At 40.3% G+C, this 25050-nt stretch overlaps 1 protein-coding gene across 1 annotated transcript; it reads left to right on the top strand.

The window, feature by feature from the left end:
- The first annotated feature begins 228 nt into the window (after positions 1-228).
- On the top strand, positions 229-23714 carry LOC139316010 (serpin B3-like). Its single transcript, XM_070942553.1, has 7 exons — positions 229-396; positions 15892-15942; positions 19072-19215; positions 19833-19950; positions 20757-20899; positions 21137-21292; positions 23316-23714. Exons 1-7 carry the CDS (start codon positions 229-231, stop codon positions 23712-23714), a joined length of 1179 nt encoding a protein of 392 aa, XP_070798654.1.
- The last annotated feature ends 1336 nt before the right edge of the window (positions 23715-25050 follow it).

Genomic DNA, 25050 nt, shown 5'->3' with positions numbered 1-25050 from the left:
AGATATATTTATTTGGCCCACCTTCACCTTAGTGTGAATGTAGACAATGAAAAGGGAGGGCTAAGCCATAAAAATGTACCATCAGTGTAGTTTCTTCATGCAGCAGTTATAGATTAGCTGGTATTTGTCATTTTTCCATTATTCTCTCTTGTACAAAGGAAAAAAACAAATGTCAGTACAAACTACTGATCTCATTTCTTTACTGTTGCAGGTACTATTAGCTCCACCATGAAAGACTTTGTTCAGGCTATTAGCAAATTTGCTCTAGAACTTTTCAAATTGCAACTGAAGGAGAACCCTGAGGAAAATTGCATTTCATTCTCAATGGGTGCGGAAATGGAATTAGGCATGCTCTTGCTTGGCAGTGACAAAGCCACTGCTGATGAAATAAGAAAGGTAAGTGTCCTCAAGTACTTGTGTTCCTTAAAATAGTTATTTTAAGTCTTATTAAATTATTAACTATAGGTCACACATATAATCACATCTATGTTATTGCTAGAAAATGTTTCTTCCTGGTATCTGTCACATGAATATCTGCATGTGGGAAATCTCTCCTGATTAGTAGCCTTTCTTCCCAACTGGACTTTCCAAAATTCCTTGGAAAGGAACCTTTTTGGATCTTCAGTGAGGAAATGATATAACAAATGTAAAGAAATCTGTGCATTTTTGCAATAAGCATGTCACCATGCACAAAGGAAATATTTATTTATGTACCTCCTTATTCAATCTTCATTCTTGCTGACAGCCACATTCCAACAAAACTCCTGATGGGTTAGAATATTCACACCAAAACTAGTAAAATTAATATATAACTAACACACACAGAGTCACACATGCACAAATCCCCAAAACTTCTTGGCATCCAGTAATGACAATGGCTTATTAATTTAATGCCCCATAGAAAACTCCTGTCTTTTCTATCTTCCTGAGTTTTAAAGCTTTGTATAGTGATGGTATTTGTATAAAGCAGGGGAGAGGATGAGTGGCTAGAATATTTCTGCCCTCCAGCTCAGCAAAAATGACACAGAGCAATGGTTTTCAAACACCTTTTTGGAAAATTATCATAACCCTAACAAGTAGACAAGGTGATGCAAGAAGCTCAGGAGATAAGATGATCAGAAACAAGAAGAGTCGGTGATGTCCAAATATGGCTCTGTATTTGTGTCTTGGTATGCTCAACCCCAATGAAGCTACTGGGACAGGAAGATCTATTAATTTATGATACATTTAGAAATATTCCAAGATAAAGAGGATTCTCTTAGAGAGAGAACCTAGAACATAGACTTACATTTCTTTTTATAGTTTGCACAATAAAGACATTTCAAAGTAAAAGTTGATTGGGTTAAGAAAAATAATCTCTCCAATTACATCATGAAAAATTAGACATTCAATAATATGTAAGTGTAAGAATGGAGAAGAGTGTTGTATTCTGAGTAAAAGTAAAAGAAAGATTTCCAAGGGAAAAACATCAGACAAGATATTGATGAGATACATTCACATGGCTTTCCCAGCTCTGGACTCATAGACTTGTATCAAATATTTGGCCAGTCCTAGTTTCTAAAAGAAATGCTTTTTACATTCTTCTAGGACAGGGGTGTCAAACTCAAGGCCCGGGGGCTGGATCTGGCCTGCAGAGTGCTTAGATCTGGCCCACAGGCCACCCTGGAAACAGTGAATGACCGGCCTGTGGCAAAAACAGAGCTTGGGAGGGCCATTGTGAGCTCTGTTTTCGCTGGCAGAGGGTTGCAGGAGGCCGTTGCAGCCAAAAATGGAGTTTGGAAGCCCATTTTTGCTGGCAGAGTGCTCAGGCCACCACAGGTACCCCCAACATGAGTGATGTCACACTGGCCATGCCTCCCCTGCCCCCCCCTTACCCCCCAAATCAAACACAACCCTGATGTGGCCCTCAATGAAATCAAGTTTGGCATCCCTGTTCTAGAAGGTTAAGGTTTATGGCAAATTGTAAGCAATACATTTAAAAGAAGGAAAATAAGGCAAATTAAAATACAAGAAAACCCATGTTAGCTAGCTGGTGCAATAATATTATTTACAAAACCTATATTTTAAGTATTACAAAGTCCGTATTGCATGGCCCTCAGCAGCAAACTGCAATCAGACTTTAGCATGTTGCGAGTTATCCCCTGAATTCTCTAAATTTGCCTGCTGCCCTCAGTGACAACTGAAGAAGTGATCCCACTAGCAGTCTTGAACATTAAGTCAGGTGAATGTATTTCTCTAGGATCCTTAAAGGGCAATACCTTGTCCCTCACTTCAAGCAGAAAATAATTCCTGGATACTACCTACTACATTCATGTTGAAAGCACAATGTTCTTCCCTACTGAAGGATTAGCTAATGACATCACCATTGGCCAGTGGATGCCTGAGGGGACTTCTTTCATGTCCCCCAGGTATTTTCCCACCAAAGTGGTGCCTATTTATCTACTTGCATTTGCATGCTTTCAAACTGCTAGGCGGGCACGAGCTGGGTCAAATTGATGAGGGCACTCATTCCATTATGTGGCTCCCGCTCCCGGGTTTAGAACTTCTGAGCTGTCATCCTTTCAATGGCCTTCTGATTCGGTGTCCTAACTGTTATGTAAAATGTCTAACCTCTCTATATCTCATCTGTATCTCTACCTTCTTACAGTCCTGCAAGGGTTAACAATATCACACACCCTCTCATTTCCATAATCCTACCTTATCCCTGACTCCTCCCCTTGGGTATATAAGGACTCATCCTGAGGTGATTTGTTGAGTTCCAGACGTATATCTGTAAGAGATAAACAGAAAGTCAATAACTATAGACCATAGGGGCCTAGGATCTATCCAGGTACAAAATAAAAGACTGAAAATAAAATACTCTTTGCTCTGTGAGTTATTTGGTTAGATCCATCATCCTCAACAAATTGGTAGCAGAGGATGGTTACCCATAACTCTGAAAAATGTCTGAACCATACGCTTACTCTGACAAAATAAACAGAGTAAACACAAGAGCCTTCACCAGGCAAATGGCTGCAGAACTGACACCCAAGGTGCCACAACAAGAGCCACATCAACGGTAAATGATCAGGATAGTAATCTGAACTCACTGCTCAGGAATGAGGGACAGCACGAAAAAACAAATGATCGCAAAAAAGAAACACCACAGAAAGGAGATGAACTGAGACTGTCTATACTGAGGTTAATGGAGGCGCCAGCCAGCGAAGAAAGTCTTATCGCTAACCTCCAAAACCTACTTGTAAGCCATGGAACAACTATTGAAGCCCCAGCGATGATTCAAAAAATCATCTCTTCAGTAAAGGATAGGCTACCTCAGTCGGATGACCCAGAGCTAGTTGAATCCGTCCCCGTTTTTTTCCTCCGGCGGCCATCTTGGAATGGCCAACAAGCAATAGAAAGTCGGAATTCAAACTGAACAGCGCGAATCAACCAGAACCCTAATACAAACGGGGGACACCCCGAAAGCAACTATGAAAAACAAATACAAGGCAACAGGAGCTCGCCTACCGAGCTCGAGATAGAAAAAGCCATCGAGACTCTAACAGCAGCCTTCGGCTCCACATCAAGCCTCCCGCGCCAATCACAAACTACAAAAGGAACCCCGAAAGCCAAAAACACACCAAAATGACTGCAGGCAACGAAACACCGACCCCATCACTGCATAGAGAAGAGACACACTACCGCAAAGAGCAAAAAACACCAACTGCCTACAAATCAACTGTCAGGGCATTTATTAATCCCATGTTTGGCTCTGGGACTAATTACCCTGGTTTAGAGGAGATGGGTCGTGGCTTAATCCAAGTTGTCAATAATCTGAAAAGAAACGCGAGTAAGGTTTCTAATAAAACTCATTTATTTGTTATAAAGAAAATAAAACACCTCACTAACTAAGAAAAGTTAATTGTTACATTTTTGAAAATAATTTTCCTGCCGGTCCAAGACGGACCTTGCTGGCAGGAGAACAAAGGAAAGAGAGGTGTGAAGCAAGTGAAGGAATGTGGGTGGATACGGAAACACGTAGCTTACTGATAAGAAGTTGGCAAAGCTACGGAGAGTCTGACAGTCCAGAAATAATGAAGCTCAGCTGGCAAATAAAATAACGCAGTGACATTCCCCTTCTTTTGCCAGTTGAGCGAATATCAGTTCATCATCAAATAAGGCACATCTTCTCACGCAGATACTCGTGTTGAGCTGCTGGAAGTGGTTTGTTGAGCATATCAGCAATTTGATCATGTGTAGATACATATTGCATTTTGACAAAACCTTTTTTCACTAAATGCTTTATATTTTGGTAACGAATGTCAATGTGTCTGGACCTAGAACCTGTGAAATGAGATTCAGAAATATAAACCACCGATTCATTGTCTTCCATCACTGTGATCGGTCGGATCGGGTGTGTCCAGATATCTGTGACTAAAGCATCAAACCAAGTTAGGGAATTACATGCATCTGAAACACAAGCATATTCAGCTTCAGTAGATGAACAAGAAACAAAATTCTGTTTACGTACTTGCCAATAAACAGGACATCCATTTAAGAACATCATATAACCTGAAGTACTTTTGCGTGATTTCTTATCACTTGCCCAATCAGAATCTGCATAACAACATAATTCTGCATAATCTGTATGTGTTGGTTCTAACAATAACTTCAAATGTTTGGTGTATTTTAGGTATCTCAATAATTTCTTAATACATGTCCAATGAAACTGTTTTGCCTTACCTACATGTCGTGATAAGAGATTAACACTAAGTGCAATGTCGGGTCTGGTCCAACTACTAATGTACAATAGTGACCCAATGACTGAACGATAAAGTGTTTGATCCTCGAACTCAGGACTTTCTTCTTGTGTCAAGTTGTGAAAATCTGTTTGCATGGGTGTCTTTGTTGTGTTAGCATCTTTCATGTTGCAATGATGCAAAATTTGTTCAATTTTATCTTCTTGTGAAAGACTAAACCCCTTCTGTGTCTTTTCAATCTGAACACCTAAATAAGTGCTAATGTGACCTAATGATTTCAATGTGAAGTATCTCTGCAAAGCTTTGGCAAAAATTTCACTCATTTGCTTATTTGGACCAATATAAACAATATCATCAACATAAACAAGAACTATCTCATATGCATTGTTAGATCTTTTTGTGAACACGCACTCATCAGTTTCGGACTTAATAAAGCCCATTGAATTTAGTTTGTCAGTAAGACATAAATACCACATTAAACCAGATTGTTTCAGACCATAGAGACTTTTGTTTAGGAACCAGGTATCCCCTTCTTGCTGTCGGAATCCTGGAGGACTTCTCACATAGATCTCTTCATCTAGGTCTGCATGTAGATAAGCCGTGTCAACATCAAACTGGAAAACTTCTAAACCAAGGATAGTTGCAGTTGCTAAAGCAATTTTTACACTTTCAGTTCTGACTGTCGGTGAGTAGATATTTGTGTAGTCCTCAGGATAACGTTGAGCGAAACCCTGAGCTACGAGTCTGGCTTTGTACAGTGACTCACCATTTGGTTTCTTTTTGATTCTGTAGACCCATCGAGTGCCAATGACCTTTTTGTTTGCTGGGGGTTTTGCAGGTGTAAATACTTTAAGTTTCTTTAGACTGTCCATTTCAACCTGCATTGCTTCATACCATTTGTCTTGCTCTGAATCAGGGAGCTGCTTGATTTGTGTGAAATTATCAGGTGGAAGTGTGACAAATCAAAGGCAAGGGTGCTTTTGTTAGTTGCCAAGAATATCGTTGTGGAGGGATTCCTTTTGTGGCCCTCTTGGAACGTCTCGGAACAACTGTCCAGCCTTCTTCTGCTTCGTCCTCGTCCTCACTTTCGTCGCTAGCGTCAGCATCCGCGGCTTGCGAAGACGGAACATCGGGTTGAGAAGAATCAGTGGAATCTTGATCATCAATCTGCGTAGCATCAGCAGTATCATCTCTGGGAAAATAAACTCCAGGATCATTGGAATGAATCCTGGACCAGTCAATATCTTCCTCAAAATTAGCAGATTGGGAAATCACAATTACATGTTTAGAGTCAATAAATTTGCTCCACTTTGAGTTATCATCAATACCCATAAATCTCAGTCTCTTTGCTGCTGGACCTCCTTTTCTTCTTTGAGCTAAGGGAATGTTCACCATAGCGTATGAACCAAAAATATGGATGTTTTTAAGATCAGGCTTGTAGCCATACAACATGAAGAAAGGAGTCTGATTTGTTACACTGCTCCAAGTACGGTTTACAATGTAATTTGCATATTTTATAGCTTCACCCCAGTATATCATATCAAGATTGGCGTCTTCTAGGAGACAACGCATCATGGTTTGCAGTACCTCTCCGTTGTGAGCCGGTATGTCAGGGGGTGAAGTCTGATGAATAATTCTATTCTTACGCATCCAGTCCTGGAAACGCTGAGACATGAACTCGGCACCACGATCACTCTGGATTCTGGCGATGCGAACTTGGTGTTGGGTAGAAACAAGGGTTGCAAAGTCTTTAAAGATCTGAAAAGTCTCTGATTTTTCTTTCATAGGATATACATATCCATATCTAGAGTAATTATCAACAATTGTTAGAAAATATTTTCTACCACCAAATGATGGCGGGAAAGGACCAACTATGTCAATGTGAACCAAATCAAAAATGCGTGTTGACAGGCGTGTAGCGCGTTTGGGAATGGCTGCTGCTTTGGATTTGGCCTTCTTGCATACAGCACAATCCAAAAACACCTTACACCCCTTTAGATCCAAACCTTTTGCGAACTTCGGCATCTTCCTAAGAACACGGAAACTGGCATGCCCCAATCTTCTATGCCATTTGTGGATACACCTGGAATGCAAAGGTTTACCTGTTAGTGAATTCTCAACATTAACATTTTTATGCGGAACCTCAGGCTTGCTCTGAGCAATCTGTTTACCAATTCTATTTTTGTTGGCTTTAGGAGCCTTAGGAATAGCAACAGGATCTCTCACTGGAGCATCTCTCTCTGGGCCTGTGCTCTGCCTTTTTGGAGTTTGCATACTTGCCTGTGTTTGTGTTTTAGGCTTTGGCTTTAAGTAATAAACACCACCAATTAATATGGTTTCAGCAACAATATCTCCATCTTTAAGTATGTAACTTGCTTTTTCAAGGTGGTGAACTTGGAACTTTAACATTCTAGACAAGTGATACTGACTAAGCAAATTACTGGTTGCTGTTGGTATGTAATAAACATCAGGAATGAATGCATCGAGCTCTTCAACATAAACAGTTCCTTTTCCTTTGACCTGACAAGGATGATTTGAAAAAGAATAAAGTTCACGTAGTTCTGGTTCAGGCTCGTGCATCTCTGTGAAAAGTTCCTTTCTGTAGGTAACATGCAATGCTGCACCACTGTCCAAAGTCCACAGGAGTCGTCTGTCGTACTCTGGTTGAGGTTGTGGATCATTGGTTAAAGCCAGTGTGGCGAGTGGAGTTTGTGGATCACGCCGGGGACCACGACGACCTTGTCTACTGCCTCTGCCTCTGCCTCTGGAATCTGTTCCTCTGGGCTGGTACGTGACGGGAGCTGGAACTCGTTGGGGACAATCCCGGGTGGCATGTCCCACACGGTTGCAGGTGTAGCATCTTGGCATCCTTGGAGCATAGGTCCTTCCTCGGAAGGGGCGCCTAGCTGGAGCTTTTGATGCGGGTGGTCCTCTCAAGTGTGGCGTGGCCAACATGAATGCCTCTTCTTCAATTAAAAGTCTACAAACATTGCCCACTGTGCGTTGAGCAATTGGGACTTGGTTAATTTTTGTAACAGCATCTTTCCATTCATAATTCAAAGAGTTAATAATGATGCTGATCATTTGAATATCTTCAATGTTATGGCCTCTTTCTCTCAATTCTGTTCTCAGACCTTTCAGTTTGGTCAAATGTCCTCCAATTTGTTCACCAGGTTTCAATCTCGAACCGTGGAGTTCAGACATGAGTAAACATGAAGATTCAATTGAGATAGGCCTGTAGCAATTTTCCAATTCAGCCCAAATTTGTTGGGCTGTTGTATTTGGTGGAAAAGTGACCTGCAGTTCAGTATCCATGGACATCAATAATGTTGTACGAGCCCTTATCTCTAAATCTCTTATTGCAAAGTCCCATGGTTGAGCAGGAGGGTTAAATACCATAAAATGCGTGCCTTCTCTAAGAAGCAATAGTGTAATCTCACTGACCCAGGCTTTGTAATTGTGTCCTGACATTTTTAGTTTTGACTCACCAGTTAGTGGAGAGACAGAAAATGCCTGGTGAGGAGCCTGCACTTGGTATGCTGGCTGTGCTGGCAGAAATGCCTGTGGTATTTGCTGTGCCTGTTGTGGACCTAAAAATGGTCTTGGTTGTGCCATTGGAGGCGGGCCAGGAGGTGGCCCTATTTGCACTTGTGGCTGGGGCACATATGCAGGCATTTGTAGCTGCTGTGGCTGATGCACTGGAATCTGCTGTATTCCAGTTGCCATTTGTGCTTGAGCTGCAATATTGGCATGACCTACTGGAGATGCAGTCATTTGCCTTTGCTGTGTTCCATCTAAAAAGGCACCATCACCGCCAGGGGGTGTTTGAGTTTGGGCCTGTGGAAACACTTGTGGCATTTCAGTTTCCTGTAGTAAATTACTTTCGCCAGCAGATGGCGCTGCACCTTTGGGCAGCTTTGCAGACGTGGCATGTTTATATGTAACTTGATCAGGGAGACTTTCATGTGACGTATGCAGTGCCGTCTGTCTTAATTGGCCTGACACAGAATCCACCAGGGGGAGTGTCTTTGGCTCTGAAGAAGAAGGCAATATGGCGCTTTTTGAAAAATTTAAGTCACGGGATTCTTCCTTATCATGCTCAAGCATAAACAAATCTCTCTTAAATCGAGACAGTTCATTTTCATAATATTTTACATGCTCACGATAGGATTTGATGGCCATCTCACGCGGGGTTTGCTCAGGGCTTTGAGAAGAGTAATGAATTACTTCTCTCTCTGCGTGGGGGTGAAAAAGCTTTGCCGTTTGTGGAAACTTTCTTGGCCTGGCACCATGCACATCGTAATCTGTGGGCTCTGGTAGAATAGATTCATAGCATGCAAATTGAGAAGAAGAAGCTACCGACCTCAGTCGCAGTTCATTATCTTCAAAAGCAGCTGTTCTGATATCTGTCCTTTGATGTGTTTCCGAAAGCATTTTCAGATCTTCTTCACCCATGGCACCTTCTTGTTCCAATTGCGTAGCCGTAGCAAGAGGCTGGAATCTTGAGGGCGTTACTATCTCCTGTTCTTCTTCCAAAGAGGATAAAGCTCTGTGCTTCATTTTTCCTTTTTTCTTCTGTTTCGGCATCTTAGCAATATAATTAGCGTACCTCAGTAGCTAAAAACTAATTGCCTATGCGCTCTTATCAGAAGTAACAAAAACAAGGAAAAAGCCATAAATCAGACCATCCGATCTGCTACCAGTTGTCAGGGCATTTATTAATCCCATGTTTGGCTCTGGGACTAATTACCCTGGTTTAGAGGAGATGGGTCGTGGCTTAATCCAAGTTGTCAATAATCTGAAAAGAAACGCGAGTAAGGTTTCTAATAAAACTCATTTATTTGTTATAAAGAAAATAAAACACCTCACTAACTAAGAAAAGTTAATTGTTACATTTTTGAAAATAATTTTCCTGCCGGTCCAAGACGGACCTTGCTGGCAGGAGAACAAAGGAAAGAGAGGTGTGAAGCAAGTGAAGGAATGTGGGTGGATACGGAAACACGTAGCTTACTGATAAGAAGTTGGCAAAGCTACAGAGAGTCTGACAGTCCAGAAATAATGAAGCTCAGCTGGCAAATAAAATAACGCAGTGACATCAACTACGCAGCAGGACTCGAACCCACCACCCCTACTACTGCTGGAACGAGACCCAAGAAAAGAAAACTAAAACAGCAGCTCACCCATCCTACAACCTCCACCAGGCTTCTCTGCCCATCCAGGGGCCAGCATCCATGGACCGGGACTTGCTGCCGCCACCGCAACACCGAGCTCCAATGGTCCTCGTTCAATGACCGCCATGCCGCCGCACCTTCTACCGATCTTTACTGGGGATCCAACTGCCCAGCAACAACTCCCTGCATCCAGCGTGAAGTCCAGGTGTGCAAGGAGTGAATCCAACATCCTATTGACAGGCCTAGGCCTAGGCCTGGGAGCCGCGGCCACGAGCTCCTCACCCGATGACTTCCAGCATGAAATGAGCTTCGCGCATGCTCAGTCCTCACCTAGAAAGAGAAAATTTTTTTTTTGGACTGACAGTTTTTTTTGCATTAGCTCAAGCATCCCATTGCCCTACTGCGAATTCACTCGCATTCTAGACCATGGACAGCTACCCTCAGTAAGTAATTATACTAACAATTCTGGAACACTACCTATTAATTTTCCAAAATTACAAATAGATGGAGGAAACCTTTTAGAATGGAGCCAGCAGTTACAAATTATTTTTATGAGAGAAAATGTACTTTTTAAAATTTCTAAACCTTCAAAAAAGCCATTGTCATTTGAGATTGATTGTATCCACCACAAGGCATTCTGTCTATTGTTAACTAGTATAGCACCTACTATGTACCCTAGCATAGGTAACAATCTAACTGTGTATGAAGTTATGCAAAAATTATACAATTTATTCTACAGTCAAAGCAGAGCAACTACAACTAGAATATCCAGAGAATTTCACTCTGCCAGACTCAGGCCAGGGGTCCCCATGAGCGAACACATATTGAAACTTAATGCTACTAGGGCTGAACTATTGCAGAGAGGGGAGATAATAACTGAAGAGAGCATGATGAGTATTATTATAAATTCATTGGACCATAGCTGGGACAATTTTGTAACTCAATTAGATAGCCTAAGCATAGAACAGATATCCCTGAGCACACTCACAAATCGCTTGATTGTGGAAGATAACCTGAGAAAAGACCGCCATCTATCTAGAAGAGAACCCAGGCCTGTAAAAAGAGTTGAATTCCAAGACAGAATAAGCAATACCCAGGAATTTTTTTCTTGCGGTTCTAGGAACCATTTAAAAAGGGATTGTCCCAGGAACCACAGAAACAAAGGGTACAGTGATCGCAGAGAGAGACCTGAGCCCGGAAGGAGGCACCAAGGGGGATGCTCACCAGATAACAGAACGTTTAGAGAAAGAGGACGTGAGTGGTCTCCCAACACCAGGAGAAATAATGAACTTAGAGACAGCTCAAGAGATAGACACACAGAATCGATGTACAGCTTTAAACATGAGGACACAAACACCAAGCAAAGAACATATGAAAACATGTGGCTTCTAGACTCAGGAGCCACTAACCATACCACACATGACCCAAGACTATTCACCTCTCTCACAGAGACAGATTTTGAGATCAGAGTAGCCAACCAAAGCAGGGCTAAAGTAATAGGTAAAGGAAGCATAAATATCCCAGGAATAGGAGAAATAGAAGGGGTATTACATGTGCCAGAGATTCCATACAACGTGCTGGCAACCACAAAGCTCACACAAGACACAAACACTGAAGTGATGTTTAAGAAAGGCAGAGTATACATATCCAATCAGGGGGAAAACATTGGGGAAGTAATCATACACGACGGGCTACCTTATTTTACGCCCAAAAAAAATAAAGAGGGAAGCGTTAGTATAAACTCTGTTGATAAGGCAGAAGGAAACATAAAAACAGAGGAAACAACCAACTGTAATTTACCAAATAAAAGTAAAATATCTGTAGGCAAACCCTTACACGACAATTGTGCTCACCTTCTCCATAGAAAACTAGGGCATATCAGTTTCCCAATTGTCAAAAAAATGTTGGAATGCGCCGAGGGTTTAAAAGTAAAAAGTTGTGACAATTACTTACAGTGTTCTGTGTGCAAATGTTCTAATATTAAGGTAAAAGCAAGGCCAAAAAAAATCAGGGCGAACTATTGACTCTATATTTCAACTGGTGCACATGGACCTAGTAGGACCACTGAGACCATCCATTAGATATAGAGAAAGATTCTTTCTAACCATTGTGGATGATTACAGTCGATATGGTTATGTGTATTCACTCAGACACAAAAATGAAGCGTTCCAAAGGTTTAAAGAATTTTACAAAAGAGTAGAATTACAACATAATGTCAAAATCAAACAAATAATGACTGACCGAGGTTCAGAGTTCATGGCTAAAGACTTCACAAGATGGGTAAGAGAACGAGGCATATTACACTTTACTTCTTCACCTTTTTCTGCATTTCAAAATGGAGTCGTAAAACAAAAAAACGGTGTACTCCAAACACCGATGAGGTGTGTCCTAGAGGATGCAGAAATGGGCCAATCATTTTGGTCAGAAGCATTGCATTACTCAAATTACACATTAAACAGGTTGTGGTCTAGTTCAATTGACAAAACTCCATATGAGATAATGTACAAAAGAAAACCCAAGGCCCACCTACACATATTTGGCGTTCCAGCAGACGTTCATATCCCCAGACAATTAAGGAAGAAGGGAGATAAAATATCGAAAAGAATGAGATTTATGGGATATGAGCCAGGAACAAAAGGCTTCAGATTCATAGATCAAAATAATAAATTTATTGTGTCAAGATCAGCTGACTTCCATGAGCATTCAAATTGGTCAAGGCTGCACTCCAATGACATTTTTGCTGATAGAAATACACATACACAGAAACAAGAAAATGAGAAAGTGATCACTGAGGGAGAAAAAGGAACAAAGGCACACAAACCCAAACACTATGAACTAAGAGTCAAAGAATGGAAGGAAGGGCACCCCACTTTGAACCTAGATAAACTCACTGACCAAGAGACTGAATACATGCACGAAACAAACAGACCAAGTGACAGACCAATCAGAGAAAGTAGAAACAAGATACCAAAAAGATTCGAGGACTTCATCATGTCCATCCAAACCAATAACATCACACCTAGTTCCTATGAAGAGATACTCAAGCTCCCCCAAGAGGAGAGAGAAAAATGGGAAGAAGCAATGGAAAAGTCTCCGGGACCTGCAAGTATACTCACCAGCCCAGACACCAGAGAACAAAAAACCCATAGGGACGAAGTGGGTGTACAGAGTCAAGACCCTAGAAAACAACAACGTACTGTATAAAGCAAGGCTAGTGGCACAAGGCTTCGCACCGAAGTACCCAGAGGACTATACTGATACATACTCCCCAACAGTCAGGGCTGAGAGCGTCAAAAGTGCCCTTGTAATAGCCACCATTCTAGGACTGGAAGTATTTCAATTTGATGTTCAAACTGCATACCTCCACGCAGAACTGGACAAGGAAATTTATGTCAAAGCTCCACCAGGATACAATGAAAGAAAAGACAACATATGGCTCCTTAATAAAAGTTTTTATGGACTAAAACAGTCAGGCAAAAGGTGGTATGAGTGCCTGGCTAAGGCCCTCAACTCAATGGGTTTCACTGCCATCTCAGCGGACAAATGCTTCTTTATAAAGAGAGAGAAGGAATCTTTCGAAGGCATCCTTGTCTACGTGGATCACATATTGTATATAGGGAAAGAAAAAGCCAAATGCAATAAGTTCACCTCTGAGTTAGGGAACCACTTCTCATTAAAATCACTGGGAAGAATTGACAAATACCTGGGAGTTCAAGTGATAAAAACAAACAAAGGTTTCCAACTATCACAAAAAGAGAAAATAACAGACCTTTTATTAAAATGCAACATGTCAGAAGCAAAACCCAGCGAAAATCCCACGCAACAAGATTTTTTGAAAAATATGTACAATGAAGCAGAATCCTTTTCTGATAATAAATTATACAGATCCACAATTGGATCACTACTGTACATTGCAAATTGGACTAGACCAGACATTGCTTTAGCTGTTAACTTATTATCCAGGCATGTAAGCAAACCTACTACATTCCACTGGGATGCCATAAAGAAATTGCTCAGGTATCTAAAACGTAGTATTAATGCTAAATTGTGCCTTGAACCTAACTTATCCACAAAACCCAAATTATCGTGTTATGCAGATGCAGATTGGGCAGGAGATATTAAAAGTAGGAAAAGCACTTCTGGATATGTATTCTTTCTTAATAATAGCCCAATACACTGGTATACTGGAAAACAAAAACTAGTGGCTACCTCCACCACTGAAGCAGAATTCATTTGCCTACCTAAAGCAGCAAATAATCTAATTTGGTTCGATGACTTGCTCAGTGACATATGGACAGAACCATCATATCCTATAATTATTTATGAAGATAATAAAGCAGCCATTGAAATCTCAAAGTCTGACGCTGTTGGCCAAAGGTCAAGGCACATAGATATTAAATGTACGCACGTTAGACAGTTCTCAGAAATTGGGTTCATTAAAGCTATACATTGTGATACAGAGGAACAAATAGCTGATATACTTACCAAACCTTTACCCAACAAGCAACACTCATACCTTATGTCAAAAATCAATATTTGTATTTGAATCACTTGTTTTTATGTTCATTAGTATTCATATATATATGTATATTATGTATAAGACATCAGTTAGACATTTAGAGGGGGTTTTGTTAGTAAAATGTCTAACCTCTCTATATCTTATCTGTATCCCTACCGTCTTACAGTCCTGCAAGGGTTAACAATATCACACACCCTCTCATTTCCATAATCCTACCTTATCCCTGACTCCTCCCCTTGGGTATATAAAGACTCATCCTGAGGTGATTTGTTGAGTTCCAGACGTATATCTGTAAGAGATAAACAGAAAGTCAATAACTATAGACCATAGGGGCCTAGGATCTATCCAGGTACAAAATAAAAGACTGAAAATAAAATACTCTTTGCTCTGTGAGTTATTTGGTTAGATCCATCATCCTCAACACTAACCACATGAGCCACCACAGCCCCTATTGGATGGCATATAATTAAAGATGAACGATGACAAACAAGTTTTCTTGGTTCAGCACTTTTATGTCAGGTGCTGAAAGATACATTTGCCATTTTGAGATGATACTTGAGCATCCAAGTGGCCTGGCCATGTCTCCATGTAATTTAACAGCACACAACTATTTTTCAGTATTTTCTGCAGGAACAGCATTTATTAGAGGATATGTAAGACTAGCAGGAAAATGAGGAGTTTCCAAAATGGACATATCCCCACTTCTTGCAGTTTTGCTTGCCATATTGCAATAATAATAATACTAAAAATACAAACCCCACTACGTTTTAAATATCTTTAAAAAAATAACACACTCATTAGTTTTTTGATTTCTGGCATCTGTAAAGCCCCAAGCAGAAGAAAGCTTGATTGAAAGCTTGACAGGTTAATTAATCAGGTGTATTGCGAGGGAAAATATGAGTTAGGTTACATAATGTTGGTAGCTTTGAGGGCAAGGCAGACGTGGTGCTATCTGTTTATAGCCATGAAAGGAATGTCCCATCTCTTCATATTCTTCAATATTTTGGAAACATCCGTCCTCTTTTCCAAGCTCTGAGAATTCCATTGTATCACCCATTATCATTGGCCAGGTTGTTGGGGTGGGGCACACGCACACACACACTCATCCACAGTTGCCCATGTCCTAGGCTGGCAGACACTAACCAGAGAGATGGGAGTCGCTAAATCCGGATTCAAAGATGACTCCTAGAGTAGGCAGGCTTTGGGACCCCTTTTATCCCCAAAAGTCATTGCTCTGTTGATTTAAAAGTCTGGTAGCTGTTCAGAGGATTTGTGAAGGGGTTTCTTCTCCGCTCAAGTTCAACTTCTTTTGTCTGGTTCAGGTGACATTTTTTCCTTTGTTTCTTTAACAACTTTGTTCCATGTTTCCTTGCTTGCTTCATCTTGAGGTACGTCAGCTTTAGCCTGATCTTATACCCAACAAAGACAAATTGGGACAAAACTTATATATTTTGTTTTGCAGGCTCTTCACTTCTGGAGATGGCCAGAAACTGTGACCCCTACAGATGGGCCTGTAAGAAAATTCTCAGTTGAATTTCATTTTACTAACTCTACTAAATGAACTATTTGGTATAAAGTGTTCTAAGCACTTGAAAAATAGAAAATAACTTCTTTCTTAGTAAAGAAATATTAAATATCGGCAATCAGAATTGTATATCCTAACCCAAATCTGTTATGATGTTTAAGTGATTGGGCCCAACCTGTATTGTCCACAAAGTAATGGATAAGAATAATGGCTCACTTCCTAGACTCTCATCTTAAAGGAGAATATCTCAAGGATCAGGACAATGACCCCTAAGAGGACTTCTGCTGTAAAAATAAAACATATATTCACATCCTGAAACCGTTTAGCTAAGAATTGTCATATATGTGTTGTTATGAGCCATGGTGCAGCAGTGAGTTAGAATGCAGTACTGCAGGCACTGCTGATTGTCAGCAGTTTGGCAGTTTGAATCTCACCAGGCTCAAGATTGACTCAGCTTTCCATCCTTCCGAGGTCAGTAAACCACTTAGAGAGGCTCTGTGAAATGGTATATAAGCAGTGGTGGGATTCAATTTTTTAAACAATCAGTTCTGTGGGCGTGGCTTAGCTGGGGGTGTGGCTTGGTGGTCATGTGACCGGGTGGGCGTGGCTATGTGCATAGGGACTACTCAGAGGGCTGAAAAAAGACATTTCTGACTGGTCCTCGCACTTATGACCATCCTCACATTTATGCCCGTTGCGGCATTCTTAACAACTGTGTCAGTCATTTCACCACTACTTGTCTTCACCACAGTGACAAGATAGGGCGCAAAACGTAAAATGTGAGGACAGTCATAAGTCCGAGGACTGGTCAAAAGTGCGAGGACCGGTCAAAAATAACTTTTTCAGCCCTCTGAGTAGTCCATATGCACAACCCCCCCTTTCAGCCCTACCCAGAGGGCTGAAAAAAGTGATTTCTGACAGGTCTTCGCACTTTTACAAATTTAAACAGTGTTTAGTCATTTCAATTAAATTTACAATTTCTATATTTCCTTTTTGGCATATTTATTCCTTATCTATTTTTTTAAAAAACCAATATTACCCTTCATCTTCATCTCTAATCTTAATCAAATTCAATTTTTCCCTTCTATATTATACCCGTTCCCATTGTCATCTATTTTTATATCCATCCTCACATTGGTTAATTATGTAATATTACAGTTGTTTAATATAAATTCAACATTTTAATATAAATCAATTATTTATATAACTATCTTTTTTGTATATTAATCAATATGAACATGAATATTCCAATTATTTCCATGCAATCCAATTTCTTACAAATCAATTAATTATATTTACCAATAATAATAAACCAAATAATTTCCCCCATATATTCCTCCAAACCACAACTTAACCATTTCTGCTTTCAACACAATATACAATTAATAGTATCTCAATTATTACAATTCCCTAGTTAAATAGAGCTTTTTTTCTTTTGTGTTTTAAAATCTTGAACTCTCCTCTTTTCCCCTAAATTTCCCATTGTTTGCACCTACCTTTTTTGGTGAAGAAAAAGAAAAGAAATCTGCCTGCCTAATTTTCCAACGTTGCAGCAACAGCAAAGCCAACAGCCTGCTTTACTTTCTGTTTTATTTTTCAGCATAGCTAGGGGAAAAAAAATCTGCTCCAGCACTCTTTGCAAGCAAGCAGCAGAGCCCTGAGCAAAACAGTTGAGAGCAAATCAGCTGAGAGTCGGGAGGCCAATCTAATCAACGGGCTAATTAGCCTATGCTGAAGCTCCGCGGGCCAATAAAATTAAAAAAAAACACCGAACCGTTTATTAAATTGCTGGCTCGCCGGCCCCTCAACCACCACTATTTATTGGCAATAAATAGTGGTGCGGAGGGGCAGGGCAAGAAGCGGGGCGAGCCAGCAATTTAACAAACGGTTTGGCCAAACCGCCTAGAACCGGCAGAATCCCACCACTGTATATAAGTCTAAGTGCTATTGCTATTATGAGTTACTCTGTTATGAGTTATGGGAAATGTAAATATTTAGAATAGAATAGAATAGAATAGAATAGAATAGAATAGAATAGAATAGAATAGAATAGAATAGAATAGAATTCTTTATTGGCCAAGTGTGATTGGACACACGAGGAATTTGTCTTTGGTGCATATGCTCTCAGTGTACATAAAAGGAAAGAAAAAAGAAAAAAAAATACATTCATCAAGAATCATAAGATACAAAACTTAGTGATAGTCATAGGTTACTAATAAGCAATCAAATCATACTAGGAAACAGAATAATATAAATCATAAAAATACAAGCAACATGGTTATAGTCATAAGTGGGAGGAGATAGGTAATAGGAAGGATGAGAAGAATAATAGTAATACAGTCTTTGGAGGATATTTTGGAGCAGTGGTGACCAACTGGTGGTCTTTGGACCACAGGCGGTCCACGAGAAAATTTTGGTGGTCGGCAGAAAAATTCAGGGTCTTCTTGTGTTGGTCAGGGTCGAGAAGAAATTCCAACTTGAGGTCTGCTTCAGCCTCCTGGTGCAGGGCTTTGGGAAACGCTGGAGGGAAGTGCTGCTGATGGCAAAGAGCTTTGTTCCAGTGGGAATGCATCATGGATGGAACTGGCTGACCATCTCAGCTCACTGAGCCTCCAGATGCCAATACCTGGCCTTGCACTCCCGCAGGTCTTCCCTCTGCTTGGAAAGCCTATGCTCATAGTTCTCAGTGAGGTGCTTCTGCTGAGCCTCCTTCTCAGTCAGATCCAATTTGAACTGAGCTGTTTTGCTAATTCTTTCTCGTGGTGGCTGCTTAGCTCCAACAACTGCTTCCTGTTGGGGCCCTAAGGAGCCTGGGTGGGGAGAGGAGGCTGGGAGGGGAGGGGAGGGGAAGGGTGAGTAGAGGCTGGTGAGGAACCCCTCGATGTGAGTGATGTTGAGTTGACCACGTCCACCCAGCCACATTCCCACCCAGTCACATGACCACCCAGCCATGTCCACCCAGCCGGTCATTAGGCAGATCGTATTAGTGGTCCATGGGATTTAAAATTATGAATTTAATGGTCCCTGAGGTCCGAAAGGTTGGTGACCCCTGTTTTGGAGGATGTTGGCAAATATGATTTATATGATTGTAAATCTGCTATTCTTTGCTGCTTGAAGCATTCTGGGACTGAGTGTGATATACCTGGAGGATTTCACAGCCAGTTCAAGCAAATCCTAACAATCCTCAACCAGCATTCCAAATATCATATGCTGAAGATAGGCAGCCGGATATATGGATCAAAGTCTGAAGATTTCCTGGAGGTAAGAAAGAACACTTTTTCTCTCTTCCCTTCTTAATCCAATGTTGATGGATTCTAGTGGTTTACTAGAATTTCTACAGGTATCATGTTTTGTGAAGCAGGAAATTAGGTTAGGTCAGGTATAAGACTTCTGGCAAACTGCAATGCACACGTGGGGAAAAGTCTGGGTTAACATATTAGGTTTAATGTATGTGAAAATGTTCCTTCACCTAGGAATATAACATGCATTGCTCCATTATTAGAAGCAATTTCAAAATCTAGGACCATGTTCGTTTTCCACGAATATTCATTTCTGCATAAGAGCAAACAAAACATAAACAGTAAAATAGTGGATGACATCCAGGCAATGATGTCATTCAAATACTAGGAACTTTATTCTTCTAGGACAAAGTTTCTCAACCTGAAAAGCAATTTTCAGATGTGAGGACTACAACTCCCAGAATTCCCCAGCTCCAGGATTATTTTCAACTTTCCAGTCTAGCCTACTAACTCAGCCACAGCAAATTAGGTGCTGCCATCTAGATTGTCCAGTAACCAGTGTCAACTAGATTTATTGATTCAGTGCATGTGATAATAGGTGAATGAATATATTGCTATGTCTTTTTTCATTTGGTGCAGCATTACAAAAAGTGCGTTAAAGAGATATACAATTCGGATTTCGAAACAGTTGATTTTATGAATGCAGCTGAGGAAGCTAGACAGAAAATGAATTCTTGGGTTGAAAGGAAAACAAATGGTAAGATATCATACACTGCTCATTGGATTTCCCACATTGAATATCAAGAAGCAGAACGTTTAGTCATTGCGAACTAACGGGAGAGGACAGACAATGGACTTTCTGCTGCAAGAAAAATCAGTGATGTGCAGTGGATTTTTATGGGCTGATGTGCTGTGGAGTGAGATGAAGCATGAGGCCAATTCCTGTATACTTTAACCTGCCACTTTAAATGCCAAAAAGATCATTCATGAATTTTAAATATTACAGGTATACATACAAAAAGATTTGTAGAGCAGGGAAGGGTCAATGAATATGCCCTACCAAGATGCTGAAGAAGAGAAAATTAACCTATGGTCTGGGGTAGGCCTGAGTGTATTGCCAATCTGCAATATATCAGAGGCTCAGAGTTTCAGGCCTTCAGCTCAATGAACCTTTGTGATCCTCATCCATGACTTTAGATAAAGGATTTGCAGAGTTGGGTCCAACCTTCCCTTAGATACAGGGAACCCACAAGATGGCTCCATTATGTCTAAGTTTTTAACACTGTGTTATGTGTATCTCTGGTGTCATTCTTCCTTTAAGTTATTGTGGGTTTTTTTTAACTGTATACTTCCCAGAGTGAGATAGGTGGCTTCATAAATATAATGAGTGAATGAAATCAGGTCATTTAGGCTTACATTTTCACTCTTTCATTTATCTTGAATTTTGATGTTTTGTGTATTTTTTTCTATTCTCAGACTTAAAAATAGTATTGTAGAAAGAAGTGATTCATTGACAGTATTCCACCATTTGCAGATATTTTCATTCAATGTCTTTTCCTAAAGGTGATATCAAGAATTTCTTTCCTCCTCACTCCCTTGACCCATCAACTGTCATGATCTTATTAAATACAACCTCTTTCCACGGAAGGTGGAAATTACCATTTAATCCAAGATATACACAAAAAGGAGTCTTTTGGAATTGCCAGGTACAGTATATAAAAAACTAGGGAAAGTCATAATTCTGTTGAACAATTAAAAGTAACAGCCTTGTTGACCATGGTGGGAATACAAAATCTATATATTAGGTGGTATCCTGAATTATCAGAGTCTGAGGTGAAAAATTGGTATTACAGTTGGCCTTGGCCTACTATACTCAACATTTCATCTTGAAATTCCTGATATTGTTATTGTTTTACTTTTAAACATTGCTTTCCTTCTTATAGGATCAGTTCATGTACGTGGATATGATGACTCAAAGGGGCAGATTTAACACAGCTTATGTATCGAATCCATCAATGCAAGTGGTGCAGCTTCCTTATGTTGATGACATTCTGTCTATGTACATTTTTCTGCCAGATAACCGCCTATCTACAGATGAGGTAATTTGAGTTTTGAATCTGTATTTTAATAATATGCTTGGTAAAAGATCTGAACACACATCCCTAAATTTACATCTACAACTTTTTAAAAACCATAGAATTACAGGAAATTGTGTTTCTAGTCCTAAACAATTCTCAAATCTCAGCTTGGATATATTTTTTTCTCATATTGTTTAACAGTATAATAACTTAACTATAGGATTCCAAATCTGTTGGTATACTGAACATATTCCTTAGTTTGTCTGCAACAATATACTAGCTTGCAATGGTAGTCTAGAGATCAATGTTGCTAGCTATCATAGAGTAGCAGGAATTATTCTAGTGACACACTAGCCAAAATTTGCTGACCAATACTGTCCTGAGGACTTTATCAATGGGGGGTGGGGGGGATAGAAACTCACTATCCAGAATATAGCCGATTATCCAGTATCAGCAAAAATACTTTTTTCAGACAATCTCTCCTTAAAGCCACTGATTGGAGAGTTTCCCAGATTCCTGCCTTCTCTCATCATAATTGGGAAGGCAGGTGTTCTTTTGCAGTGGATGGCTGTCTGCATCCACTGGCATTTGTGAGTTGTCATGTATATCTCCTTACATTGAATCTCCACATGGAGGTATTGGGCACCTTTGCACAAATCTATTCTCTCTCCCACTCCCTCCCTCCCTCCCTCTCCCTCCCCGCCACTCCCTCTCCCTCTCCCTCTCCCTCTCTCTCTCTCTCTCTTTCTCTCTCTGTCAGTCTCTCTCTCTCTCTCTGTGTGTGTGTGTGTGTGTGTGGTCCTTGGTGCTCCCTGAGCTTGGTTATGTTCTTGCAGACATTTCATTACCCAAACTACTTAATATCATCAGTGCTAGTACTAAGACTAATGATATTACTTAGTTTGGATAATGAAACTTCTGCAAGAAAACAACTAAGCTCAGAGAGCGCCAAGGACCCCCCATTCAACTCTGAGCTATAAATATTCTCCTTATCCATCTTCTGAGTCAAACAGTCTTCCCCAAGACCACTGGTTCATGTCTGGTCTCAGGTTCAGTGATGTGCTGAGAACACTACTTTATATACAAGAGATATTTCTATCTCTTCTACAACGACCAGTATATGAAATATTTGGCCATGTTGTTAGGCAAACTTATGCAAAACTTGGAAAACAGAGGGAGCAAACTGTTGTGTATGCTTTTGTACAATATTTTTCTTTCTCCAGTAGTATCTCTCTTCTGTATATGTGTGTGTACTATTGAGAGTCAATTTTTATTAGTGTGGTTCTCTTACTCCAACTGCTACAATGGCCACCATATATGAAAATATGATACCTGCTAGCACTAGGAGGCTCTCGACTCTGTGCTGAACTGTGGCCTGGCATTTGGGAAAAGCTGCATTTTGACGGCTGAACCTGCACCTTCTGCCCTTAATTCCTGTATATTGAATTAATATGATTTAGGAAAGACATTGCTCTATTGGGTGACATGAATGGATGAGGGGTGAAAAAAGTAAAACCTAGATAGGAAAAAAAAAACATACAGCATATTAATAAATTGTATGTATGACCAGCATTTTTATTTCACTATTCCTCTAGGAACAAAAAACAGCATGCATGCAGTAATTTTCTCTCTCCCTCAGCATTCTCACAATCTCTGTTAGGTTGACTGGGTTGAGAGAAGAGTCAAACAGTGAAATCTTTTGAATCTTGGCAATGCTAGTTTTTACCCTTTATCTCTACAGAGATTATATCCCTCCCTTTCCTGGGATTCCTGATTTTAATCTGAGGCTGGTGGGAATTGGGAATTAGTGGAAACCCCAGCCGTCACTTCTCTTCAAATTCTGCCTTTTGTTTTAAAAGGGCTCACTTTTTCTCCCTTCAGCAAGGAGTCTAGATCAGGGGTCTCCAACCTTGGCAACCTTAAGACTTGTGTCGAAACGATAATGTGGTTATTGTGAAGATGTTTGGCATTTGTCTGTTTTGTTCTTTTTTCCTCTCCAATATTTTTTTTTCACTCTTGGATTGGTTTCTATTTTACTTGACAGGTTATAATGAGTCTCACTTTCGAACAATTGCAAGGATGCACCAATCCAGCAAATATGAGAAATGCAGAGATTAAAATTTTTGTTCCAAAATTCAAAGTGAAAATGAACTATTCAATGAAAGATGTATTTTCAAAAATGGGGGTGAAAGATCTGTTTATTTCAGGCAAAGCCAATTTAACTGGCATGACTGGGAATACTCAGTCGATGGTGTCTCAGATTAGTCAATCAATTATCTTTGCTGTCAACGAAGAGGGTGTAGAGGCAGCTGGAGCCTCTCGTACAGAGATAGTAGATGGGACTTGCCGTGAAATTAAAGTGAATAAGGATTTCTTTTTGATGGTGAAACATATGGCAACTGGCTTCATCATTTTTTTGGGCAGGATTTGTGTGCCAAAGTAGGAGGAGCTGCCATAATAACAAATGTTTTCCCAGGTGTTGTAAACAGTGGAGCCTTCTATATTCTTAATTCTATTTCAACTTGGCTAATATCTTGTCTAAATTTATAAGCCCAAAATCAATTTCCTATTTGCTTATCTGGGTAAAAAAAAAAAGGCTTTTACTTTGTGAGTTTATTTACAATTCCTTTCCAGTGCAAAAGTGATGAATCCATAATAAACTTTTCTTATACTGTGCATTAAACTCCTTTTCAACAGCAAAACGTGCATATTTGGGATTTCATACATGGAATACGGAACAATTGGGGAGAATCAATAGAGCTACTTTGAATCCTCCTTAGAGAATAAACCTAAAGTAAAAGAATGTCCTCAATCATCCAGGTCAAATCCAGTTGCCTTTTAGAAAAAACACCTTTGGGACTAAAGACCTTGGATGTTGTAGGGCAAAGGAGGACAAATACAACTACTGTATTTTTCAGAATATAAGACACACATTAGTTTTGGGGGAGGAAAATAAGAAAAAAGCTGATTGGTGGGTGGATCGGCCTCCCAGAATACCCCCAATCAGCTGTTCCCAGAGGTGAATTTTAGAAACAGGTTCCTTGGTTGTGAGCTCTGTGCCTTCCTTTCCCCCCCTTTTTTTTCCTGCCTCTGAAACTTCTGAAACTCCCTTTCAGAAAAAACTTTTTTTTCCTGCCTCTGAAAGCCTCCGAAAAAGAGCTTAAAAAAAAAAAAGCCTCTGAAGCTCTGTTTGGGGGTTTCTTTTCTGATGCTTTTTTCAGCCTCTGAAACCTCCGTTTGAGAAGCTGGGTGGGGCTACATTCGGAGTATAAGACGCACCCAGATTTTCACCCTCTTTTTTTGGGGGGGGGAATGTCATGGTAAATGTCTAACTACAACACCTCCCTGATCACCCAGCCCTGCAAGGGTTAACCAACCATATACCCCATAACCCCTGTAACCACTCCTTACCTCTTTGCTCCTCCTCCTGGGTATAATAGCTCTGACCACGAGGTCCACAGGTTATTCCAGATGTATACCTGAAAGAGAAAGGTACAAGGTCAGTGACCTCCAGTACCATTAAATCTACAATAAAGTTACAGAAAAGAATTGAAGTCTGTCTTTGAGTTATTGGGCTAGATCCAGCTTTCAACAAAATGGTAGCAGAGGTCGGTTGCCCATAACTCCAGATAATGACTGAACCCAACATTTACCCTGAAGAAGCAGACAGAGTACAGACCAGAGCTCTTACCAAGAAGATGGCTGAGAAACTTGCAACCAAAGCCACAGCCATGGAGGAGACAGAAGCTGGAAGTGAGCAGGACTCCAGCCTGGACTCA

This window comes from Pituophis catenifer, unplaced genomic scaffold (assembly GCF_029215685.1).
Source record: "Pituophis catenifer annectens isolate HBS135680 unplaced genomic scaffold, rPitCat1.0.hap2 SCAF_3, whole genome shotgun sequence".
Lineage (NCBI taxonomy): Eukaryota > Metazoa > Chordata > Lepidosauria > Squamata > Colubridae > Pituophis > Pituophis catenifer.
Note: the sequence above shows the minus strand (reverse complement) of the source record. Positions and strands in the feature narration are given on the sequence as shown.